At 37.7% G+C, this 26,965-nt stretch overlaps 3 protein-coding genes across 3 annotated transcripts; 1 reads left to right on the top strand and 2 right to left on the bottom strand.

The window, feature by feature from the left end:
• The first annotated feature begins 238 nt into the window (after positions 1-238).
• On the top strand, positions 239-5,259 carry LOC144352397 (uncharacterized). Its single transcript, XM_078009478.1, has 10 exons — positions 239-422; positions 530-790; positions 1,695-1,887; positions 2,191-2,360; positions 2,667-2,768; positions 3,023-3,127; positions 3,288-3,392; positions 3,659-3,847; positions 4,756-4,863; positions 5,000-5,259. Exons 1-10 carry the CDS (start codon positions 239-241, stop codon positions 5,257-5,259), a joined length of 1,677 nt encoding a protein of 558 aa, XP_077865604.1.
• Positions 5,260-11,341: 6,082 nt separating this feature from the next.
• LOC100378165 (uncharacterized) lies at positions 11,342-13,886 on the bottom strand. The gene is made up of 2 exons (XM_085505419.1): positions 13,686-13,886; positions 11,342-13,156 (listed from the first exon to the last, which is right to left on the bottom strand). Exon 2 carries the CDS (start codon positions 13,118-13,120, stop codon positions 11,873-11,875), a length of 1,248 nt encoding a protein of 415 aa, XP_085361545.1. The 5' UTR covers positions 13,121-13,156; positions 13,686-13,886; the 3' UTR covers positions 11,342-11,872.
• A 3,557-nt stretch (positions 13,887-17,443) lies between these two features.
• On the bottom strand, positions 17,444-18,214 carry LOC102805011 (immunoglobulin superfamily DCC subclass member 3-like). The gene has a single exon (XM_006816796.1). The coding sequence runs from the start codon at positions 18,212-18,214 to the stop codon at positions 17,444-17,446; it is 771 nt and encodes a 256-aa protein (XP_006816859.1).
• Positions 18,215-26,965: the final 8,751 nt, after the last annotated feature.

Below are 26,965 nucleotides of genomic sequence, written 5' to 3'. Positions count from 1 at the left end.
ACAAGATCGACTGCGAGTGTGTGTAAATACTTTATTATGTTCTAAACTATTCTCTGAAATGATGGCTTTTACACTGCTAAAGTAACTTCGTTGGGTCCAGCAAGTCACGAATATTTATTACATCAAATGAGTACATGTTACTCCTCAAGTTGGCGCATGTGCTTCTTGTAGCTTATAAGGTTATGTGTAATGAAGGCCTCCCAGTATCGCAAACCGATACAAAAAATAAAGCGTATGTATGAATATTCCTATTTTAGGAACATTTGCTTGCTCTGCTGGATACACATCAGCAACTACGGGATGTTTTCAACATTTTGCCATCGACAAGGATTGGCTGAGTGCTCAGATGCACTGCATACGACATGGTGGATATCTGGCAAAATACGATGACTTGGCACAGCAAGGTATATTTGGAGGCAAGTATGTCACTGTGTTGGTATTTTCAATTAATATCGATAATCAATTATTAATATAAATATACACAGTTATTAAACAAATTAATGTGGTTGTGTTATTTAATTAAAAGCACCCCTCTCGTGGATCGGTGCAGTCCAAGCCGGAGCCAACTGGGACAATCTACAGTGGTTAGATGGATCTGATGCATCTCCATATTGGGCCACTGAAGAACCGAGCATTATGGAAGTGGAGTGTGTTGCCGCTGACAGTAGCGGCGATTGGTTCACCGTTGATTGCAGTCAGAAGATACACTTTATTTGCAGAGAAGGGACGTCACCAGCCGATAAGACACGGTTGTCCAGGGCAACCAGATACATTAGGGACAGAGAGACAGGTAATTACATTGATGTGGCTAAAGCTACATTTCAACAAAATGTAATGGTGTAATGGTGACTTGAATGCCATCTAACATGCGCTTAGGAGAAACAGATCAAAGTTGTGACTTCTGTAGAACAGACGAGTGTCCATTTGTGACAAGATTAAAAAGTTGCTTTATCACTATTTACTGGGTAAACAGAGCACTCCTTCTTACTGGTCGTTTGTTGAGATTACGTTACGACTCAACAATGACCAGCAATTGCTTTAGGTATATTTGCAGTAGTTTGAAATAAAACATGTTCACGTAATTCCCACGCACATTATTGTATATGTTTAGACCATGTTCTTTCTTTCTATTCCGATGATCTGGGGCTTTGTCGGTTCTAAACGACATACTAAGGGTGATACTTGGGGAAGATAGTAACTCGCAATTTTGTGTCGGATTTTGCTTATAAAAAAAAGAAACATGATATGAATAAAAACATTCTTTAGCAGGGTAAAATCGTGTTACACCATGTTCTCACTTTGCTATGCTCTAGGTAAGATGTTGGTTTGACAATGTTGTTCATAAGTGGTACATATACATTTCACGCAAATTGAATTTCATAAACTGACATTCAGAGCTGACGTCAAATATATAACATGAAATCAAACATCAATAACTAGTAATCATTGGTGAATATGCGTGTTTGGAGTTATGTGACATCAAATCCGCCATCTTGATTCATCCTCGTTCGCATGCAGGCGTGTCATTTTTTACTAAAATATACCTTCATGCGTATTTCAAATTTCACCGCGACTCAATGAAGCGTAATGAACCAATCTCGAACGAGCCTACAGGCTGCTGAAGTAATTGGACAGGGCATTAGTTATCTAATTGTGCAGTTTTTGTTATGAACTCTTCATGTTATTTATTATAGGTTGTCCATGGAATGCCAACGTATATGCGCGATATTCGACTGATACGGGATACTGCTATGCATTCTACAGTTCGTCGGCAGATCGTACAACCACAGAAACGTACTGTTCTATGCTTGGCGGAGTGGTGATTAGTGTGATGAGTGAAGAGGAAAGCAAATTTTTGACAGCACGAATGACGTGGAGTCACCAAACGTGAGTATTTCGAGATTGAGTGTGTGTGTGTGTGTGGGGGGGGGGGGTGCTTGAGTGTCATACGCTCAAAACGAATTGTTATTTTCAATAACTTAAGGGGCTTCACCCTCGTTCGCAGCATATATGAAATCAACTTTAGTTCATTGGAGTTTAATGCAAATAGTACTTGTAGTAGTGTATCCCTCCGAAATATTGATAATAGTAGGGTAACGAATGGTTGTATTTGTTTCTACGCAAACGCGAAGTTCTGCGCAGAAAGGATGTTGTATTACGCTTCTAAGAAATTGTGGTTTATCGCTACAGCTTCGATGGCACGTGGTTAAATACAAGTCCACCCACTTACTCGTATTGGTTTCCTGGGGAGCCTGATGAGGCTACTGCATGTTATGGGATGTATACAGCTGACTCGGGTGCATGGCGTGATCTAGACTGTACAGCATCCATGATGGTTACCTGTAAACTTCCCATGCCTGGTACGTTTTGCTACACTGCTTATTACTACAGTGTGAAATTATCTTTAGCATACTAACTGTGGAGACTTATCTATTAGTGTGGCAATGCATTCCCACGTGAAGGTTGCCAAAATGTAGTCCATTTTAGCGTTCAGTCAAGTGGATGTTGCAATACTGGCAGCGCACCACTTCGCTCCCACATTCACCACTACGACATCGTACTTTGCAAACGGTTGATAACATATCAACGGAAGTGTTAGCGCCGCCAGTGTGTAATGTGAACAGCCAATCACCAGTTATTATAACCATTTCCGTTTCCCCCGACAGAAATATGCAGTGATGACGATTACTGCGTCAATGGGATATGTATAAACGGCGCATGCGTGTGCAATAATGGCTGGTCAGCATCAGCTATAGCTAAGTGTACAAGTAAGTACAAGCACTACTTTTTTTCAATGCAATAACTTTTGCGTTATTATAATAAACACGTAGTAGACATAGAATACCAATGTACCATATAGATGGCTTAAACAAAGCAATCAGTATTATAATATATGCACTTGACATATTTTACAACAACTAAGAACGAAATAGTTTCTCATGTCAAATCTAATTAATACACTGAAGGTTTTGGTATATGTGTCTTACTAACGCAGTTGTTTGTCTGATCGTTTTTTCCATAGTCTGTACCAGCAGTGTAGCATGTTTATACGGAGCGTGTGTTGCTGGGGTATGCTCTTGTACAGAACCTTGGACGCTAGATCCAATTTCCCTGACATGCTCCACTGGTGAGTGCAACGCTTCAATACATGGAGTGTTTTGTTGTGCATCCCGTGGTTTGACTCAAAATGAGTTTTTTTTTGACAATTGTGTGTCTCAATTATGAAAGATTGAATGAAATGACGTTGCATCTCTAACATAGTCTTTTGCATCCGTATCATATTACAGTTGCCTGTACAGGGAATTCCGACTGTGGAATGGGTACGTGCCAGACGTCGGTATGCGTGTGTGACCAGGATTGGTTGATATCCGATGTGACGTACACATGTGATGGTGAGTAACACGTTGACATTATATATGACACAATATACCTTTTCAATGTCTATTTTATCACTTTTCACAGACTATCGTTTTTCATATTGTTTCAATAATTTTCACCAAAACGCATTTTACTCCATAAGTATTGCGCCAACATTTTGTAAAGCGTTTGAAGGAACAACATGGCTGGCATTTCAATTATATATGTACTCGTTATACACTTCAAATGAATTGTCATTTCCCAAGGTATGCTCCATCTTAATTGTTCTCATTCGATCAAGTTTTCATTGGACAACCCATAACAATACAAGCCACCACTATACCAATACCAACCACAAGAGCTGAATCTTCAACTGAAACGCCGGAATCTTGCACCGGTGTGACCGGGAAATGTGCTCGGGGTTCGTGTGTCGGCGGGAGTTGTGTCTGTGATGCTGGCTGGGAAGTTGACGTGAACGGAGCATGCGCAGGTGATGATTTCAGTTTATCGCTTAGCAGCAATGATCGATAATAGATTGACGTGTACGTCATTCTGCGTTTGTATTCGATGTTTTATCAGGGGTAAATTCTTCTCTCTCGGGGTTCTCCACACGTGTCAGGGGGGAATCTCGTCTCGTCTCTATATCTCGTCCCCTTGAGGTACGGGATCGGGAAAGTCACTTATACCTTACAGTCAAATAAGACACACACAACGAAATACGTTTCAGCTCTCGTCTTAGTCGGTCAATCGAGCACTCTATCAGACACACCGCCCTGGGGAAAAATCCCCAAGACTATCGCAAGGCTGACCCAAGACTCTTTTAGACTGCGTCAAGGCTCGCCCCAAAGCTCTCCAGGACTGCTCTCGACTGCATCTCTCGTGGTGTACTCGTCAAGACCAACTCAAAACTCTCTTTATTCATTTTCAAAACTCTAACCAATTACAAAACAGTAAAAGACTCTAGGGCGTAACCTTCAATCATAAAGCCAATCACACTAAGCACTGAATACGTCATATCTTTTGATTAATCGTTCACTACATTAATAACTATGGATACCAACTGTCAGAATTAATAGTCAGAATAGCGACGGTTATCTTGTAATTAGTTCCAAATCATTGAGCCAAATTCCGTCCAAAACTTCAAATAGGCCTAAACGATGACAGACATAACACAGCAATTCGCTAATAATCAGCTAATTAAGTCGGTCAACAGATACACAAAAACAAATTCATGACAGGTTCATGACAAGACTTGGCACATGAACAAAAGAAATGTCAGGATCATTATATACCAATTGGCAGTCTGATGCAGTCCGCGTCCGAGTATGATCGAGTACAAAGTTACTGGGTTGACATTCTATATTTCATATTGAATGGAATGTTTTTTTTTATTTTCAGCGTGTTTGAACGATGGTGTGTGCGTTCATGGCAAATGTATATCCGCCTCATGTGACTGCTCCGATACTAACTGGAATTTTAATCATAAAACTAGAGACTGTACTTCAGGTGAGAGCTCCCTAGTTGACCAGAGATTGGTACACTGCATTCTTGAAAGAACACTACAGTATAACTTACCTAGTATTCGATCACGTATACAATACCATGGTGACATTATGGTTTGATGATTTTATTTTCTCCATAGGATCCCGCTCCATTGTCAGAAAGCAGCACTATCGGTCAGGTCAGTTCGAATTAGTTCCTGGGGGCGCCCTGACTGGGCATGCGTCACTTCTGGGTTTGCAAGCCAATGGGCTTGTTAGTTGTGCTCATGCGTGTTTGAAGCATAGTGGTTGTTACAGCTTCAATTACGATGTTGATGTATGTGATTTATACGGCGACGTTTACGATGAGGAAGATATAGTAGTACAGGGAAGTATGGTGTATTACAGAGTCAGTATTTAGCTTGTCAGCTGAATTTATAAAAGATTTTCAATCGAAAAATTACTTATAATAAATTACTGTTGGTTGTTGTTGTTGTTGTTGTTTTGCGGGTGAGATTTCTATTACTTTATATATGTAGATTATGGTCCATGTTTTTAATTAATGGCAGCACATGTTGTTAATGTAAAACATTTATATGCAAAAACACTTTAAAATATAATGTTATGTCGTGTTTTACAAACTGGGGACTAATAACAAATATTATCAAATATGGAAGACCACAAGGTGTATATTTGCAATGCTCATAATATGTAGACATCATGGTACAACAGCTGTAACATTATACTTTCAATCGAATTGGTTGTCTCGCCAGCCAACGTTGAACGTGACAAAATAAAACAAAATCATGGATTGAACAGATGTAGTCTTTTGAGTCATTTAAAATAACTGCCTTAAGATGCGTGTAAGCAAACTTGTCCAATTGTTGTACCATAGGTCCGAGGTCATAGTACTGAATAAACTGTATTTTATAAACAAATTACCTCTCCGTTCGTAATATTGTGGGGGTATAATACTGGGTCTTGTTTACCTTTTTTCTTTAAAGAATTCTGACAGAATGCAATTAGAAAACAAAATAGATAACACATTGTCACGAAAAAAAACTTCTCACAAAACGCAACACTCCTAAATAAATGTGGAACCGGAAAGGTCGCGAAGCATAAAATCAGCTTTTAGATTTCTCTGATCTACAAAATCGGCTATCAGGTAAATCCTTTGACAAACATTGATACGACATATACACTACTGTATTTTTCTATATCTAAATTTCCGGGTGATGTGTAAGTCTGAATCAATTTTTAACTCGTTTTTGTTTCCTTTTTTTCTCCCTTTCCAAATACTTCAATGACTAAGCATGGAACTGCAATAAATACGTGGATATATTCCAAGTACCAAGTCTCACTGTAGATGATGTAAAGTACAGATGACGGGCTGTTGGTTAACTATTGCATTTCTATGGATTGTGTTTATTGGTCCGTCACATTGTTCGTCCTCATTTAATTTAGTTAGCTGAGTTATATACTAAAAAACTCGTAATATTTGTCCATCACGCTGAGACGTCTAGTTGAATGTATCGTAACGTCGTGGTAATTTCTAACTATAGTATAATAGGTACATGGACAAGTATTATAAAATGTTAAGCAATATGACATATTAATATATTTGATAACTACTGCCACATACATTAGCAGCCAGAATGTTATGGATAAGTTATCCATACTTTAACTATGTTTCGGAGACAATTAGACCGACAACTGCATCTAATATTTTATTATTAGTTAGTTCATGTTCTGCAAACTTCATACTGCAGAACACTGAGAATGCCAGCAACGCCAATTTTAATGACTTGGGATGTTTCATACACATTTATTCTGAGGAAAACATGACAAATTATGTTCTCTCATATGAGTGGAAATTGCAAAAGGTATGCATATTTGCATACAAACTGACGACCATGTCTGCAACATAATCTGGAGCACATGTGTATCAAATGCAATTGTTTTATTGCCTAGAACTCTGGAGTTATGAATATTGCAGCGATAAATCGTTTGCAATTATAATAACGCATTAGTCTTTTGTATCAATCAGAATCAAGCATTTCTCAAATGAATTATTTATTAGCATATGAATTATACGTTACCCAGCCCAGTCATTGTTATATTAGCGTAACATCGGCGTTAGTGTAGACACACACATACATGTCATGAACACATACGCACATGTTAGTGGTAAAAACAAAGTACGAACTATTTCACACAGCAACACCGCCGATTTTGAAAGTCTGCTATAAGGAGTGTAGTTTGATTTGAACTGTTTCACGGTTATGCACTCCAACCTCACGAGTTTACTGATAACGGATCGTGTTTTCTTCCCATGTAGTGAACTAAATGTAACCGGTCAGTAATGGTTTGGAACCTACACATACAGTCTGGAACCGTCAACTCATATAAATCAATTATGTTGTGTTCAAACGTTAAACACCGCCCTCAACAAATTAAAGGCAGAACTTAAAACATATTGCCTTCGCATACAGCAATATAACAAACGTATAAATATGACATACTAAATTAAGGTAGAGATGCAGTTTACCTGACAGGTATTTTAATTAGTTAATTAGGAAACCAAGATGTCCTCCCTTGTCCACAAAACTATATATTATCGGAAAGCTTATTGTATGAATTTTAAAATTTTGTTAGTATTTTTTTATGGACACTGTAGTTTGAAATATGCACAAAAATAGGCTTTTTGGTCAAAAGTGATTTAACAAAATTAGCTTCGAAACCATGCATCTGTTTCCTGTCAAAATTGGTTTATGGGTACATCTGTTTACTGTGAAGAAAGTGCCGTCTTGAAAACTGTCTACCAATTGTCAAGTTTGCAGGGCAGCAGTTCAAATTTCACTACTTCAAGTTTATGCATAAATTAACACCCAGGCTAGTTGTCTGTACGATTGTTGTAACACTGTTCAACCAGAAACAATGCCCGACGGCGTTTTGAATATAAACACATTGTCAATCATTTTTGAAATTTCAAAACAAAAGGGCAAAGCGTATTTTTTTTTTAAAGATCTGGGATGTGCACTAAAAAGAAGATGAGATAATTGCTATTTTGCATAACCATTAACTCAGTAAGAAGTTTCCTAATGCTCATAATTAAAATTGCTGTAACAGTTCTATTGTATTATTGTTTTGTTAAAAGTTAAATATAGTGCGTAGTATGGAGATCCCGACATTTCGTTTTTTCAACATGTTTCTTTTTTATTATTTATGTGCAGCCTTGCTAAGCATTCAAAAGAGAGAATGTTTGCACCTGTTATCTATATTTTAAAATCGTTTTTTGAGTATATTCCACTATTCACAATTCTACAAAATTGTAACAGACTGTTTGGATAATAAAGAGCAAAAACAAATCACTTCCAAGTGCCCACGAACCTGCAAATCTACCTTAATTATAATTAATAGTAATTCACCTAAAAATAATATAATACTAAAATACTATAATGTAAATCACGGTCTATTGTTATAAAAACATCTCACAGGGATTTATCAATTTATATGAACACCTTTGTATATTTGAAAGACACTTTTGGCGCACTAAATAAATGTCTTTGTATAGAGACGCCAGTAACAGTTATTCCTTCCGCTTTAGAATAGAAAAGACCATATCAACTACTCATATTTCTTTCAATTCCCGGTAGTACAATGATTGGAACTTCAAAGTTTGGATATACATTACATGTAAGATAGGACGTAATGAACTGTCATTCATATGTAAGTTGCCACGTGTTTAATTAACTGCTGACACATCATACGTAATTTGCCAATTAGTGTCTTTTTGTTATATGTCCAGGGCGTGTCGTCTCAATTACAAATTCAAGAGATACACAGTGACTGTCCCTGAATGAAAGATGAATCATTCAAGTAGTGTGTGCACAATTGAAGGTGAACGACAGTTAGAACAATGACAATAATTACTCAACGTCTGCAGAAAAAAGACACAACACTAACCCAACTCAAACCTTCTACTATGGTGAAACACTAGCAATGTTAGATATGCTGTTTTACTTTCATCCAAGCGCAGCCTGAAATCTGAACGTCTACAGAAGCAAACAAAGAACACGCAGGTTTCGAATAATATGGTAATAATGTTTCCACTTCATTTTGGTTCATGACAAATTGAATCGCATACTAATTAATCATAAATAATAACATAATTTTACCGCGTTCGAACGGCTGCTATGAAATCTAGAAATAGTGTATTTTGCAAGACCCGCCATATCTACTACATACTCTAATTACAGTTAGAATGAGTGTACACAATTTCATTGTATGAATATTCTGTACAGTCTCAGCTGAAATTTACTCTCCGAGTGGTCACGTTAAACCTGAATGTGCAGTAATGAATCTCATTCAATGAACACTTTACATACCTGATTGCTGATCGCCAATAGCTCATTTTTTTAAAACGTATATTCACTGTTGACGCGTGAATGAAAGGAACACCTAATTACCAACATTGTCAGCAAACTTGTTTTCACAGCTGGAGAATTAACCCTCTTGGCATGATGTACCAGAAACAGAAATAATGCAGTAAAAGATTGTCCTGCCATTAATATGTGTCAGGAATGATTTGCTTTCGACTGTTATGACATCGATTGTCAAGGTGACCAAAAGTAGGATTAAGATGTCATTATAAAAGTTCGGTATATGAACTATACATCGGGAACTGTTATGGTTATAGTGTAACTATATTTACTGTTTTGTTTAGACAATGTTAATGACAGTTGAGGATAATATCATTGTCACGGTTGGTTCCAAGATATCAGGTAAAATAGAAATGTAGAAATAACATACCAAACCATATAACATAATTATAGTCCAAAAACACACAGAAAATGAAAAACGGTTTGGTGGATTTTGAGCTCACCGAGCCGATTCTGAATGAGTTGTTACTGTACCAGTATGTAGCATAATGTTAGCTCCATATAGGTGCCGTGATTATCTGAATTTGAATATCATAGTAGAATGGAAGTGTTTAACGGGTTATAGTATATGTATGATTATACATTCTGATCTCCCACGTATTTTGGGTATTGGCAGCCATGTATTATGCTAGTATCATCGGTTCTCTGTGATGCACTGAATACTAGGAGCACAGCAATAAATAAGTGAGGCGCATTTGGCTCGATATTCCTTCAAGAGTGCCTTCACAATAACAATTAAGGTATGGTAAAATACATGTATATAAGAGCTTCTGCTTTATTCCCATATATATAAATGCGGTTTAAGTAGACTCGCCACTCTAAAAAAATATGTTTGCATTGTTTATATGTAGACAGTGTTACAGTTTCGAATATCAGCCAGAAATATGCTCAAACGTTCTACTTACGACTGATGGTATCTGATGCTCATCAAAATTATGCAGTGCAAGGTGGTCGTTTTGTGGATAATATATTTGACTACAAATATATTCCTGCCTTAAATGTCACTTTTATGCCATGACCATATGGTGTAATTACTACGATACCGAAGTCCTAAGCAGTTCCCCGAATATTTACAAGAGTCGGTCTCCCACAGTAATTTTGTCAAGCTAAATTGTTAGCTCTCCTAAATTTACAAAGTGTCAAGTACTCAGTTCCATTATTAGCAATTGCAGTCATGGGATGATATGTGAATACAGAAGAATATTCAGATTCAGCCTCTCATCTATAATGTAGCAATGCCTGACATCAGTCGACTTTAATTTAATACTGATCATATCACTGATACATATACAGCCGACTGAGCTTTCAATACTATTACAGGGGACGTTATAAGATGATTTCTTGCCATTTACACAAGTAAGCCGATATGGGGCTGCATCATGCTGTCGACCCAGCTCAGAAAATATAGAGTCATTGTAAGTAAGTGTGACCGAAGAAATAGCTCTCAGATCGAGTTTATTATGTCCCGCAGCATAAATACGTCGATATTGTTTTTATTCGTTATCAACCCAGTACATTGACATCAAGAACGTTATCCTGCTCATAACTAATAGAGGTCATTACAACTATAAAGAGGATTATGTTGTTGGATGTCATGTTGTTCTGTAATGAATACTGGTATATTGTACTATGATATATTGTGTTTGGTGCAATGTACATATATTATGATGTTTGCATGTTTATGCATGGATGTGATGGACTGTACAACAGAAGTGCGAACAGATGTCACACGATATTTTGTCACATAATAATTCACATGGCTATAGTTACAATCTACGGGTCTCAGTGTCACGTGGCAGTGTTTTTTTTCCATACAGTCAGCCATGTTGTTCATCCTAAATTTGGGGTTAGCCGAATTGTAATCTATAACTAGTCCTCGGTATATTCGTCTATCACACAGTGGAGTGTAGGTAAATGTCTAATTTTAAGTACCGTGAAATGAGTATTCGTGTGCATCATGAAACTCCTCCAAACGAACGTAGGGTAGTTTACTTGATTCTTGAAACAGGCTTATCAAATATAACAAGGAGTCAGATTGAGCAATCGATAGTTTGTATGACGTTTCTGTTATTATTATTATTATTATTATTATTATTTATTTATTTATTTCAAGCTGTGTCTACCCTAAGCATAACATATAAGGTTATACATCTGCAAAAATTATCTGGTGAATAACTTCCGTGCCATAACTACGTATACCAGTATATATATATTATCCTACCGATCACAATATATCTTAGTGTGTCATAGTTTATTTGTATACAACCATTTATGGTCAACATTCAAAGTCGCCATCTTTGTTTATATTAGACACATATATATCGTGCATGCGTGACGCGACGACTAGCGCCCTTTAAGTCGCCCCGGAAACGCGCAACTGCTTTCTATTTCCCAGTTGTATTCAAGCTACAAGAACATATTAGTTTCCAAACGGGTGGACTACGTTAAATATTAAAACATATCAAGACGAAAAATAAACTCAATGAACCAATTTTCAGCATATGTGTGCAACTTCACGGGAGCCTTGATAAACAAATTGTCACATGTCTAATCTAGATCACAAATGTATCTCACTTCTAATTACATTCCTTTTTAGTTGTAAATGTCCTGTGATTGTTTGTACCAGGGCGGTATGGAACTGTCGGGAGTTAATTTGCGCCTCGATCCATAATAAATGTACCTAGCAACTTCTCCAGCAGCGTTGTCCATAGTTTTAATATTCTCTGGATTGGGAAATTCCTGCTGGTTTCTGGTAACTCCCCAGTGGTCGAAATGAATGGCATACCGAGGCAGAGACCAGTCCATCGGGTTAACATACAGATCATCGTACACCTGAAAGCCATCCATTTTCTTACAGAATTTGAACAGTTCGACGTGCAAAAGTTCCTGGTTCTTGAATGCCAGTTCGTTTTGGCCGTATATCGGGGTACAGGCGTAACATTCCATGTCGAAATCCCGGTACGACTCGTGAAAAAGTCGCAAGAACTTTGAATCTTTTGCGGTGAATATGATTCCAGCGCTCAGCCTGGCTGGCCCCGCCCTGTTCGTTGTATAATCGTAGTACCGCAAGTGATCCGTCGACTTGAATACCCAGATATCTAAATCGAGATAAATTCCACCATATTGAGTTAGGACCTCGAGTCGTAAAATGTCGGACTTGTGATTCCCCATCAAGATGGTCTTTCCAAATATTGTCTTCGGCGTTTCGTGGTTTACAACTTCCAAAATGGGTATCATTTTGGCTTCGTCCCACCATTCACCCGTCGGCTCCGGGTCGCAGTCGGTGTGAAAAAGCATCCGCATAGGTTGCATTTTTCTGTAGACACCGAGCAAGCCAATCAGATGGTAGAACTGGAAATCGGGGCAGTCCACCCATGTAAAATGCACAATATTTGGCACAATTTGATAATTACGTGGTTGCAGCTTACCGAGGAACCAATCAAACGAGTTCAGATTGATGTGGTCGGTGAAATTCCAACTAGTAACGTTGACTAAATTTAACTTTTCCCGCCAGTTTCGTCGTAATCGTGCCTTCTTTGGCTTCTTTAAGTCGCGTTTCTTTATCGCGGTTGTTACATTGGGTGAGACCGGTTCTTCAACAAGCTCCTCTGATACCTGATGCAGTGTAGGCCTTTTTGCGTGAAATGCGTTTTGGGTAAAACTGTCCGAATCCTGCGGTCTCTCGTTCCTATGGCCGGGACGACGGAACTCGCTATCTCGTTGTAGCGACAAATTAACGATATTTTGACTTTGGCGTTTGTATACTGCTATTAATACAATCATGGCCATGGTCAATCCCGTCGAAAGTCTCAATGTTTTTCTAATTAGCCGCCAATACATGATTTTCTCTGGAAAGATGTATTATCGGTTTATAAACTGAAACGAACAAAGAAATATGTTAATATTTGTCTAAATGAATTAATATATGTGTATTATTAATTTCTCACTACAGAGTCATTAATACTACAGCAACAATATTATGTTACAACCGGATTTGTCTTGCCCGAATTGGCACGTAGCATGTCGCTTCTCCTTGTTTAAGAGAACGTATCTATATTTTTAACTGGTTGGACATGTTGATCGAAACATACAACAGGATGATTTGAATTATACGGAAAACCGTTCACATACAAAATAATATGTTATCTTTGCTGTTTGGTACACGCATGCAGTGACCTCGATTACACATGGAAGGTTTTAATCTCACCCAATTAATTGAAAAAAAAGAATTCGACCACGGAATGTGCTTAAATAATATGTCCAGAATTCTACTATATTCATTTGAAATATGTTTTGTTATATTGATACTACATAGTACGTTATACGGTTTAACAGTCAGATGAAGATTGAGATACCGACAGAAACACAAAAAACACCGGTGATTATATTGTTGAAAAACCCTTACCTCCAAGCAGTGGTGCGCGGTGCGCTTCATATCAGAGTGTGACCAGCACGATACAGAAAGGTCAGTCGTCACACGTATACATCAGAATTACAATCAGAGTGTCACGATTGTCGTTCGTAGTTCAGTGTTAACAACAAAGACCAGGTCATCATAACAAACAAACAAGCGATGCGACAAAATGGTGACAATCGTGCCGGCTGTGATATACACTGATTTTATCATCCGGATTACTCGTATGACATGTGTTACTTTATTAAAAACGCATTATTGTTGAATAGGGAAACCATTATACCGATCATTGAGTATTTCTGAATATACAATTCTGTTAACGAATTGATTAAAATAATAATTTTCAGGCAAACAAGCACACGTATATTACAACTCGAAATTCTAACACACGATCACGAAAAGCGTCCCAACACTGCATGCAGGCGCGTTATCATAACTCATATTTTTTATGTTTGGCGATGATTCACGTGGGCTATCCCATATCATTTGTAGTATTGCAACTATGTGATGCGTTATAACGTTATTTTAACTATTGAGAAGCATGTATGGACAACAAAAGGAAACGTGCCAAAGATAGTGTATATCTACTTATACGGAGAAAATATATGTAAACATTTACGATTTTAACATTTTTTTTTCAAATGATATTACTATTTTTATTATATTATTTTTTGAACTTAAATTTCTTTAATTTGGTTTCACTAAATTTGTGATTAGGGTAGTTTACATATACTCCTTTATCAGTTAATTCCAATCATATTGCAAACAGATACATACCTTGCATTTGCGTCACTAAGGTCATTATTATATGTTTGTTAGTCCATGCATATATTATATATGTGAAAGATTTATTCACAAACGACGATTTCATAAGTTCGGAATTATCTGCTAAGTAAACTGAACTCATATAGATTGTATTCCACCGCGTTCGCCAAGTATCGCCCAAACATATCGTGAAATACCAAACCATGAAATGAATTATCTCCAGGTTTATAGAAACTGCTTTGATTAAGCTGTGGTGTTTATAGCGTGGCGTTTACAATAATGCTTTCATAAATTGTGGTGTTTACAATGCCCTTTGGTATTGTAATTGGTAAGTGTAATGTTTACAGGGTTTGTATGAACTATGACGTGTATGAGGACCGATCTTTCGGGAAAACGTAAGCATTCTGAATAGGTAAATATATAACGGTTGTATTCACTACATATAGATACAGCAACAAGTGTAGAATTTAACAAATTAATGACCGAGACTATTGTGAGAAACATCGTCTCTTCTGAAAGTCATATAAATTATCGAGTTTTTGTCTGAAATAAAAGACATTTAACAGTACCACATATTCAACCAATAAGTGACGCCGTTGTTAACTCATCAGCCAATTTATAGTGTACCTTTGTTCATTTCACAAACTGCTCAGTATCACTTACATTGCACATATTGGTGATCAAAGAAATGCATTATGTTCGCTAGGCGTTGATTTAGATATAAAAACGTGCCTAGCATGTTAACAAATATGTAAGCCTGCGGCTGAGATGTACCTATTCAGTTCTGTGATCTGATTCGATAAGTCCGATGTTACACCCAGGCTCAGTTATACTTATATTATCGGTAGGTTACATTTATATCAAACACATGATGTTTTTTTTCAATATTATAAGTTCGTAGTGTGGCGAGTAGGAAGTTGTTGCGGAGATCCAGCACATAATACTACTACTTTGTCGTTTACGATACACTCCCGCTGAATAGGTAACACCTCCTAGAGAGTAATGCACAAAGAACCATACACACGTTCAACCGATCAATTATTGCTGCCCTCTGGTGCGACCCCGTGCTTGACAGAGATTATTCACAACTCATACGTAAAAGCTGACATACTTTCCCCTGGATTTTGCATGAATCTTTCTGCCCTGTCAACGACACGTAATGTTGTTCGATTACATCGACCACAAAAGCGTATTCTGTGTTAATTTTGTTATGAACACTCGATGTTTATTTATTTACAGGCATGCGCAATTAAGACCTGGCGGTTAAAGTATGTTATTTTGCATACATAAGCGATCAGTTAGGCATGAATAAATTCCATGCACTATCAGGAAGCGTCCCTATGTTATAGCAGCATAGTACAGCTGCTACCGGGCTGGTAATATCACTTCAAATATCCTGCTGTTGATCCTATGCATTTTTACAACATACATGTACAGCGCAATATAGTAAATCGCACGAGTCGCGTGACAACACGCACATATATTCTCGCTCGCCAGACTATTTTTTCCCAATACACTCCAAACATACTTTGATAAATATGCCAAAATTCTTATACATGTATTTCAGTATAAGAATTTGATCAATCACTGCTCATTTTGAAAACGAGGGCACTGATCGCATGCTTGATTGGATCGCTTTAATTAAGGAGACACGCTGATTGGTGCATTTGCATTCCACTAAATACCGCTACAACGTGGACGTATTTTATAACGGCTTTTTCGTGGTGACTACCAGTTGCCGCAAAGAGGCCGGATCGATGGGAACACGGTGACTAACATACATAGTCACGAAAGCAATCTAATAACAAGTGTTTTGCTTTTAAGATTATGCAATAAAATTATATATCCTTTTAAGTATCGTTACATATAAGGGTGTATACATCTTTGATGAATTACAAAAAATAATTTTGCCATGGCTTCAAAATTAATCTGACTGAGGAACATATAATGAGAGAGATGGCTGTAACACGTATGCCTACTATATTGCGCACGCGCATGGCACATGCACATGTCACATAACAAAAAATATTTACACGCAGTACGGACGATGATGGTAACCATGACAACAATAAATTCATCACGCAATAAATTCAATCGACTGTTTATACTATGCCCATATTCAAATAGGTGGGCACGATTTGTACACATGTACATTGCATTCCCTCTGGCGTCCATTTCGAAACAATTATTGTCATATTAGGCAAGCTGTGGCGGTATAGCTTTATTTAATGAAAGATCGCATGTACGCCAGTGGCTACGATAGTTCTCCGTCGTTTGAGTTTAAAAGTGATCGCCGAAATGGGAAGAGTATTACAAGTCAATATAATATTACAGAATGAATATTTAATGAATACAGTACAGAACAGTTTCACTTCCTGGTAACATCAATGCATTATATCAGACGTTTACAGCGGAAGATATTGCTTCCACAACTGTTCAACTAATAATGAACGGTCCCGTTGTCAGTGGGACTTCCTGTCATCAATTGCCACTGAGGGGGGGGGGGTAATATGGATACATTGTAATGATATAATTATTTGCGATGTGTCAGTCATATATATTTACAGCCGCGATCCGAGTCTGGGTTATAACTCATCGTAAACTATAATTATGGAATTATCAATCACCCCTGACAACGAAACAAGCACAACATTTTAATGATAAGTGTTAATCATCGAACGATCCGCCGGCACTGATTATATAAAGTAACAGTTATCAAAATGCTATATTATTTACGAATCGGTTACATTTAAATACTGATTAAGTACGGCAACAATTCTATATCCGTATACATATGCGTACATCCAAGGGGACGACAGCTGCCTGTGATAACTGTATGTTATAATGTAGTGTGTCCGGGAGTGGAATGTCACACGTACGTCACAATAACGGTATTGTTGAACTGAACTGAACTGAACTACAATACAACGTGCACAACACAGTGACAACACACGACAGATGGTTATTATGCGATGACTTAATTGTTATTTATAGATACACTGGTAAAACAGAATTGCAACATTGCAGAAGACGACAAAGTGTGACGATGCTACTGTGTTCTTTTGTCCGGTCGAGGTTTCTTTTGTTGTTGTTTCGTTAACGGGTAAGATTTCGACAGTTTTACTCTGGATACCTCGTGTGCTCTGAGCCTGACATTTGATATCCAAATAGTAGTCACTGTAAGTGATGTTATGGATGGTTAACTGATTGTCAGCGTTCAATAAAAAGCGCTGAAGGTCAGGAAGTGTTGATGTATCGTTGAACAGCCATTGAATTTCGGTTACCGCCGGGTTTCCTCTCGCGCTACAGTTGAAGATCGCTGTCTCCCCGATAACCCTTCCCACAGTGTTCGGTTCCAATGTAATATCAGGCCCGTAACGAACGCGAAGTGGGCCCACGCTACAGCTTTTAGGATTTGCTTCTGGGTGAGTCTGAGTACACGTCAAGGTAGCTTGGTGGTCGATCCCCGACAGTATCCATGCATACCTGTTCTGTGTCAATTTGGTGACATTATTTGTCGTGAATTCTTGATTTCCAACGATATCCACGCCGTTTCGGCTCCAAACCAAATCTGGATTCGGTGATCCTCTCTTCGACTGACAAGTAATGGACACCGAAGCGCCAGCTTCATTGGATCTACTGTCAGTTGGGTCACGTATATTTGCCGGCCAGCATTCTGGGTATTTGGCATCAGGTGGGGTCGCAAATGTAATACCGGCAATAATACTGCCAATTAAAACGATGACAAACCTCATTTTCTTGTGTCACATACACTGCACAATACGTGGGAAGAACCGAGGGCCCGGTAAAGCACCAAGGTAGTATGGTATACACTTCTCCGCGTATATCCTGGACTGTCGCGCGGTGGCGACCACGGGCCTTGTTCAATCAAAGGCAAAGTTGCGTCCACGATACTACACACAGTTTCAGTAGCAGAGATATTCCGCTATATATGGAGTCGCATAAAATAAACCATGTAGCTACAAATACCGATAGGTAATGCAGGGGCGAGGCCCTGGCATGAATCACATTAAGGTGACTTAACAAATTTACATAATAAAAGCGTGACCTCGCCAGTCGGTCTTTTCATTATGAACCAAGTGCAGCGAGTAAACACAGTGAAAGTAATTCCATTATGTTTGGCCACTGAATGACGTTGCAAAGAGCAACCCAGACTTATCTGAAAGGCACATCCTATGCTTTTATATGGGGCCTTTGCATTTGCTCTTCAAATGAAACCGTCTAAACCGGACACTTAATGTTTTTGAGAATATTGTTCGAATTACAAAGGCGACCACTTCATGTTTATCTTTCATACAAATTAATAGATTTTTTTTTCGGCGTAGCCCTTCAGGTTTTCGTTCACATTGTTAGTTTTATTGTTAAGGTCTTATTATAATAACCTATTTTCGATTTGTAATAAATTGGTTTATGGAGTGGAGTGTATTGCGAAATGAGATTTATGTTTCTGGCAGAGGTGAAAGTTGAAAGGACAATTTCGAAGTTACTTGGGTCGAACCAAAAGTAAACGTCTACTGGCCCCAATTTATGTCAAATGACATGAATATGTATATGCAAATTATTGTAAAAACAAACATCAGCTAAATTCAACTACATTGTATAGTGTCAAGTGTTTGAATAATTGCACAATACAGTCGAAACCACTATAAGTTCATTTATGTTAATAGCACATTTGTAGTACCTTACTTTTATTCTATTTTTTTCATTGTTAATAAATTGACTTCCAACCAATATATAACATCGGATGCAGTGTTTAAGCTTTTATAAAAAATTATAACAGTTTTATTGTTACCTAACATTTCATCTGATTCTTCTAAAAGAATAAAAGAATGCTGTATAACTTTTACATGATTCATGCATATCTTTGTACATATCCCTTCCCATAAAATGTACGCTAATTTGTTGTCTTATTCGTCCACGCGTGCTCCATCTCTGCATTTTTTTCAGGTGTATTTTTTTATCGATAATGTTAATGACATATACTATATGTATATATCTATAGTTGGTATATGTCTGCACATGTGTAATATTAACCGTACGCGTGTGAGCTAAGTAACTGTCAGTGCTGTTTATTTTATAGTATATTTATGATTTTTTTGGATAGTGGGGATTTCTAAAATTAGCCAATAACTATATTTGATTGTGTATTGTCAATTTAATTTAACATATTTATGTCAATTTGGTGACCATGCTGCTTGTAACTTCATGATTTCCTACGAAATCCACGCCGTTTCGGCTCCAGACCAAATCGGAAATGGGTGACCCTATCTTCTACTCAGACAAGTAATAGTAGATACCGACGCGCCAGTTTCATTTGGTCTACTGTCAGTTGGGTCACTTGGCGACTGAACTAACAACACAGCCATAGTATACCTTATCCAAGTTTACGTAGGAAAGTTCAGCTTAGACAGTTTAAACACGGCGATTTGTCAGAGATGTGACCCGTGCAATACTGCGGTGTTTGTGGAGCGCGTAACAACCTAGCTGGTTGCAGATTGATATGTCGACAGTGTTACGCGCGCGTTTATTCCGTCATGATCGCGTACCTGTCATTTATCCAATGCCTGGCCCCATGTACCCGAGAACTTGTTTATTTCACACACGACCGATTTGTGAATGAGTTGTAGTAACTGTATATCAAAACAAATAATGTACTTTCGCGAAAATTTGAGTGCGGGATTTATGTAACCGATGATGAATATAGTACAGAATGATGTATTTTGACCAATAGATTCAACCACAGTCCCTCGGGATAGAGGGACTGTGATTCAACGTGGGACCACTCTTATTAGTAACCGTGTTAGACCCCAGGGCGTGGTAGCTTAGCATGACATGAGTCATAGTCGGAATGAGTTACTGCGCCCTCACCGATGGCTTCACTCAGACGCAAAACACAAAATTATTCTTCTATTGCAAAATAAAAATGGAGATGTAGCCTTTAGTAAGAACAACTACCGGCATACAGCCTTTACAACAGTAATACCGAAACTTTCATTTCTTTTTGTTTCTCAAGAAATGTGAATTATACCTCGTGACTACCAGTAATAAATTACGGATTTATGTATTAATCGACATTATAACTCTCTTGGATGTAATGTATTTGTGTGTTTTCCAGATGAATCAAAGGCTTTCGACAGAGTTTTGGGATCCAGAGTTTCATGCAATGTTACACGGGGAAGTTCTATTTAGTAAACATTTGCTATTTCTATTGTTGTGCAGTAACTATTGAACTCACATGTGGATAATATTATACTATGCAACAGGTCATGACCTCAGCTTTGCTGTGAACAGGTGCCAAGACAAATTCAAATTCGAAGGACATAACTTCAAATATACATAACATAACTTTAGACTTGCAGGTCGTAACTTTCAGTTAAATTCACAAAAATAACTATAAAATTGGAATAAGAAACTTAAAATTCACGGGTCAAAAGATTTGAAATTCACGGGACAAAACTTTCCATCCGCAGGAAATAATTTTAAGTTCCCCCTTGGCGGAAGTCATGATAAGCATATTATTAATAAATTTGCACTTGTTTATGAAAAGTACAAGAGGCAGGTTGAGTTGTCAAAAATGAAAACTTCTTTCCTCGAAACACTGTATATCAATTAAAAGCAGTATCACCGCTGAAACTAATTCAATGGTATGGACTATACTACATAGTTTCCTATGCGTTCCGTCATACACATCATATGTATTAGTTAATTTACATACTGGTAAGTTAGATTTGTTGTGGGTGTATGACAGATGGTACATCTATTTATTATATGACAGTACGAGGTTGAATTACCTACAAATATCAATGTGTACTGTCAAGAGTCCCCAAAATATAATGACGCCAAAACGTACTTTCTCCCTCTTGTGTGGATTCTAGCAACACAGCATAACTTCAATGTGTCCAGGAGTGATTCGCAAATCTTGGTCCGATGTATTTATTGAACCTAGGGCCACTGTCTCGTGGGAAGTATAAATTACACAATCTGATACATAACATTAGACAGAAGTCAATCTGATTAAAATCCGATGTAGGTATGAGGCTCCAATTTTCTAAGAACTGATTAATGGCAATAAAAACCAAAAAATCGACATATTCAAACTAAAATACAAATAAATATTATATACATTTTGTAAAAGGTCATATAAACATGTGATGTAATATTTTGTGTTGTATGTCCATTATTGAAACAAAATAGAAATATTGTTTAAATAAAAAAAATACAAATAAATATTATATACATTTTGTAAAATGTCATATAAACAAACATAAACAATGTTTAAAAAAATAAAAATTGGAGCCTCATACCTACATCGGATTTTAATCAGATTGGACGGAAATATAGTGGTGATATTAATGTCCCACGAGTTGAGACAACTATGGGCATATTCAGTACTTCATTCACATGTTCCACGAGTTGAGACAACTATGGGCATATTCAGTACTTCATTCACATGTTCTAAAATATGGAACAACAAAATAAGTATTACAATGATTTTTAATCAATCTGCTTCACGATTATTAACCAACTAATCTTCCACTAATTATTGTTAGTACTATCACTATCATATTATCACTTTGCCTTAACCTCTGTATTAAAAATAGAATTTATATATAATTAAAAGGCACTTACATTTTGTAATGGAGGAACGCGATGCACCAAACCTGCATGAATGTGAGACACAGTGTATGATAGTTGTCTTTAATTGCGGAAACTACGTCTTCATTTTTTTTGTAACAAAGTTAGCAGATCTTTTGAGTATGGTCGAAATAATATAACATTGCTCTGGAACATATGAATTTTCGTCGCCTTGAAAATGTTCAGGTCGCAATATATTTTCAGGGAAATATTATGGTTTTATATTTATCTGTGACGACTTCATATAAGTTGATATGTCACATCGTATAATATGCAGAGGGCGCAATTCTACTTTTCAATTTCCGCCGACACAAACGCAATAGCGGTACTTCTCTGTTAAAATAAACTTGTGCCATGGGTTTGACTTCAGTGTATAAACATATGCGCCTTTCATTAACACGCCAGTGACCCTGTTTTATAACACGTGTTTCACGTCACTATATGTTTACATACGTTAGAAATCAGTCTCAGTTTTAGAACCCAGCTTCACTGTAATCGTATCGATTATTCACTGATATATAATTGCGCTACTTTCGTTGATAAGTAAAATTTGCTAGTTTAAATTTATGTGAACATGTCGAAAAACAATAGAATTCATTAAAACATCAAAAAATTAAAATTAAATGTCACTCAAAATTTACAGTGGTTTTACAATACTAATACAGTATACGGTGTAAAATTAAGTTCTCAGCATAATCATAGTTTTCACAGAATATTTTTTCCGAATTCAAAATTAGTTTTAACCTTAATTGTAAAACATGGAAATACTTTTACAGTTCAAGATAATTACAAATTATATAATACAAATATTTATAAACGAAAAATCACTTCCATGGCGACTGCGTTTCGTGTTTGGCTATGTACTGTAATGATGTAGTGGTTGAAAATATAGATACAAAATTGTACTGATCTGATTATTCTGATTCCGTTGCTTATTAACGATCCGTGGTACGTCGTGGCCATTTCACAATGTAATCTCATCCTTACAATTAATTAAATACAAATTTAGTATATTAGTTTTATTTTTGACTCGTTGTTAACATAACTCTGTACTATGGTATTGGTGATATATGAATTGGGTGCCATAGGATGGTACTTGGTGGCCAACCAACCTAATCAAATATGTATTTTGCATTGTACGAGTGTAAAATAAGTTATTAGGAAATTGGGATATTAGTACTAGCTGTTTTATACGCATGCGCATTGGCCGATCCTGTCAAATCTCGTCATCTGTTTTGGGGCGTGTCTAACGATGTGAAATTGCTTCAGCCATTGGGTAACGGAATTAACTGGTGTCGGTGTGAAAACCGCTGTAAAGTGGCGGTAAAATGAATTTGCGCGGTGTTTGCGCTGCCATTTTTTGAATGAGTTGAAGCAGCAATGGAAGCCGACCATTTAATTGATAAAAATCTTGTCCAGAATATGATTTCAAATGGCCGAACTTATAGAGAAATCAGTCTCGTATTGGAAAGCATGTTTCCGGAAAGGAGAGGTGGCGTGGTGAGTAGATTTCCTCCCCGGGAGGGCTTCGGTACCGAGAAAGAGTGTCGAGCGGCCAACATAGTAAACCAAACTTTAATAGAACTCGCGATACTGGTGCAGACACAGTCAGCTGGCATCGATGTTGCTGGGTGTATATGATAGAGGGAAATTGTGCAACCAAATTTGCCGAGTTCGCAATTTTTCGCCAATAAAAAAATAACTGAGGCAAAAACTCACGGTTTTTCAGCATTTTTGTAATAAAGACATTATTCTTTATCAATAATCCGCCCAAAACAGGAACATTTCTACTAATTCTTGTGTTTTTTCGACGTTTTTCGAAAAACCTGCGATGTTCCGTCATCCAATGGCGTGATGAGCGGCTTCCTTTGTGCACAATCAGCGTCAACTTCATGAGAGAAACACGACGTACTTGCGAAGCCACCGTCTGGTGGCGCCCTACTATTTCATCAATAATCAAATATACTATTATTCTGTTCCAAACGCTAGGTCCTTAGTAATTAATGATTCCACCTATTTATTTGGCCGTTATTTGACTGACGTAAAATGCCATAATGTTAATCCGCGAAAATTTAAACACACTGATACTGATAATGAATTACAAATTTGCCAAAAAAAAACCAAATTAACTATCCCATGGAAATAATTGAAATCAAAATATTTGTCAATGTATTAAGTTTTGCGTCGCATGCATACGATTGACATATCATATAAAATGGGCTTAATATACTAATGTTGTATTTAGTTAATTGTAAGAACGAGTTTACATCCTGGAATGGCCACGTTGTACCACGGATCATTAACCGATTGTAATTTCTAGGTTAATCTTACGCTGCAATAAAAAAAATCTACCACTGTGGACTATTTTGAATATTTTGTCCCAATACAGTTATAACGGACGATTTGATTCGACAAGGCATCGAAATACACAGTTCTGCCAAATCTAAATACACATTGGCTGCCAACAGTCTGACAAGGCGAGATGACGTGTCGAATAAACGAACTTTGGCTTGCGAAGAAGCTAAAAACTGACCGCTATTCCAGGCACTGAGTTGACGCTGAAGTAGTGCTAGATGTTGATAACTTACTTCAAATTTTGTCTTCAAATTTACAGAAGTTGTAACTATCAGCCGCAAATCAGAGGAATGATTGACAGATATTGCTGACAATGTTTACTATTTTTGCTACAAAATTAGGTACACCTAGACTTTGAGGCGCGTCTGTCTTTCATTCACTTTCGGTCGGTCGTCGTGTTGATTGCGTCCCCCCCCCCCCCGGGGGGGGGGGGGGCTACTTCCACATTAAGTGGGTAAGGGTGTGAAGCCCACCTCTCGAAAACCATACTCACTTCTAAACCATTTTTTTTTTCTATTTATATACTCACTTCTAAACACAAGTGTTTTCAGGGGAAAAAACACCCTGCTCACAACTTTCGCTACCAGTGAGCGCATCCGGGCGATGCATTTTATTCAGCCTTTTCCAGTATTTAGCTTTGAATATAATATAAGGATATGTGAAAAAGTAAATAAATGCTACACACTTCTAAACCAAACCATTGATAAATGGCTACTTCCCCACTTCTAAACAAAATAACGTGAAATGACTCCCCAGTCGGGCGGCACATACCCGTATTGCACTTCTATGGAAGTAGCCCCCCCCCCCCCGGGGGGGATTGCGTGTCTACAAATCGGCAAGCACCACGATGGAGAAGCAAGGTTTCAAAAAAACAGTTGAAGTCAGAACAAGAGTTGTCGATTTGTATTTTCGTGGACTGTCATTTGCTGAGATTGGAGATCGAAATGGTGTTTCAAAGCAGACAGCTTATAATATCGTCAAACGGTTTGTTACCACCGAGAGTATCCTGCCAGGAAAGCGTAAGAGCGACCAATCCGCGACTAAAAAATTATAAACTGACAACTTTATATGTCAAATATTATAAAACATTGCGACCGTGCATTTACGGACAGGAAACTCGACAAAGACTACTCGAAGACTGTATGTACGGCGGCAACCCTCCCCGGACGTGTGTTGCCAGTGATAAGCTTTTTAAAGCGATTATTTGGTGGCACATCAACCTTTTGGTTCTCATCGTCGAGAACTAATAATCGAATAACACCCATTCTATTTATGTATTCAATTTCATTATTGATATACTGGATGAAGTCTTCAAAGGACGTTTGTTGCATTCAGCTTTCAGTTATATACATCGGCGTGATACGGATATTTCCATAGTAGGAATAATGCACTTTGATCAATAATTCTGTCATGATCAATCGGTCAGCTGGTTCTGTAAAATAACTCTACGGGTAACTAACGTTCTTTACAGTGCCACCACTTTATGCGCCCCTCTCACTAAAATAACATGTGACGCAAAAAGTATGAAACTAAGGGAGCCTCGATCGTTTATTGGAGGAGAAATTCAAAACTAATGTACCGCCACTTTTATGGGCGGAGCTTTTCTTCCGGTGCGCTTCAATTTGCTGACGTGCTGTCTGCATTATTTGTAACAACTTTTGTAAATATGAAAACAAAGTGTGTAACCTTTTGTAGTAAGTTATCAACATCTAGCACTACTTCTGCGTCAAATCAATGCCAGGAAATCCGAATTGCTGTAATACGTAAACATTAGTTGTTATGTGAACCTCTATAAGGAAATACATATCTGAACAACAGGTTATATCAAGCCTGAACAAAACTGTCATTCGCTGCTAAACGCACACCCCCCTCCCCTAAAGCGGTTACGCGGTTGGCGGGTTGACTTTTATTTTTCGCGCGTCAACCTTTTCACTTTGGCGCGTAGATGTTTTGACTTGACAAGTTGTTTGACGGCTAGCAAAAATATTGTGCGACGCGCACCGTCAGCGGCGCCTTTTTTATGACGTTTTGAACACTTAGTCAATTTGAGCAGTATATAGCAGAATTCAATACATATACGCACGAACCACGTGTACGTAGTGGGTTGTGCAATATCGAGTGATATACAAGGCTTGGCGGGGCATTACACGATATTTCTGCCATAGTGATTAGCAAAGGAAACAAAACAAAAACGCTATAAAACACATTTGAGAAACAATCTAAGCTGCAACTGCGCGTCCGGGGTAAAACGCACTGGGACCTTGGACTACCATTTTACAATTTGAAATGCACCGAACGCAACACAATTTTAACCACGTCACGTGTGAGGCAGGGCTTGTAAGTTGTATTTTCACAAATGCACATGTTCGGTTTATACAGTACCTCGGGGCGGACATCCGGGCATTTTCACCGCCTGACAACCCGCGGCGGTGAAAACAAAGGCCCAAAACTCGCAGAAAACGGTACTTTGGGATAACTGTTGAGACTCCTCTGAA

This window comes from Saccoglossus kowalevskii, chromosome 11 (assembly GCF_978046115.1).
Source record: "Saccoglossus kowalevskii chromosome 11, keSacKowa6.1, whole genome shotgun sequence".
Taxonomy (NCBI): Eukaryota; Metazoa; Hemichordata; class Enteropneusta; family Harrimaniidae; genus Saccoglossus; species Saccoglossus kowalevskii.
This window is presented reverse-complemented; position numbering and strand designations above follow the sequence as displayed.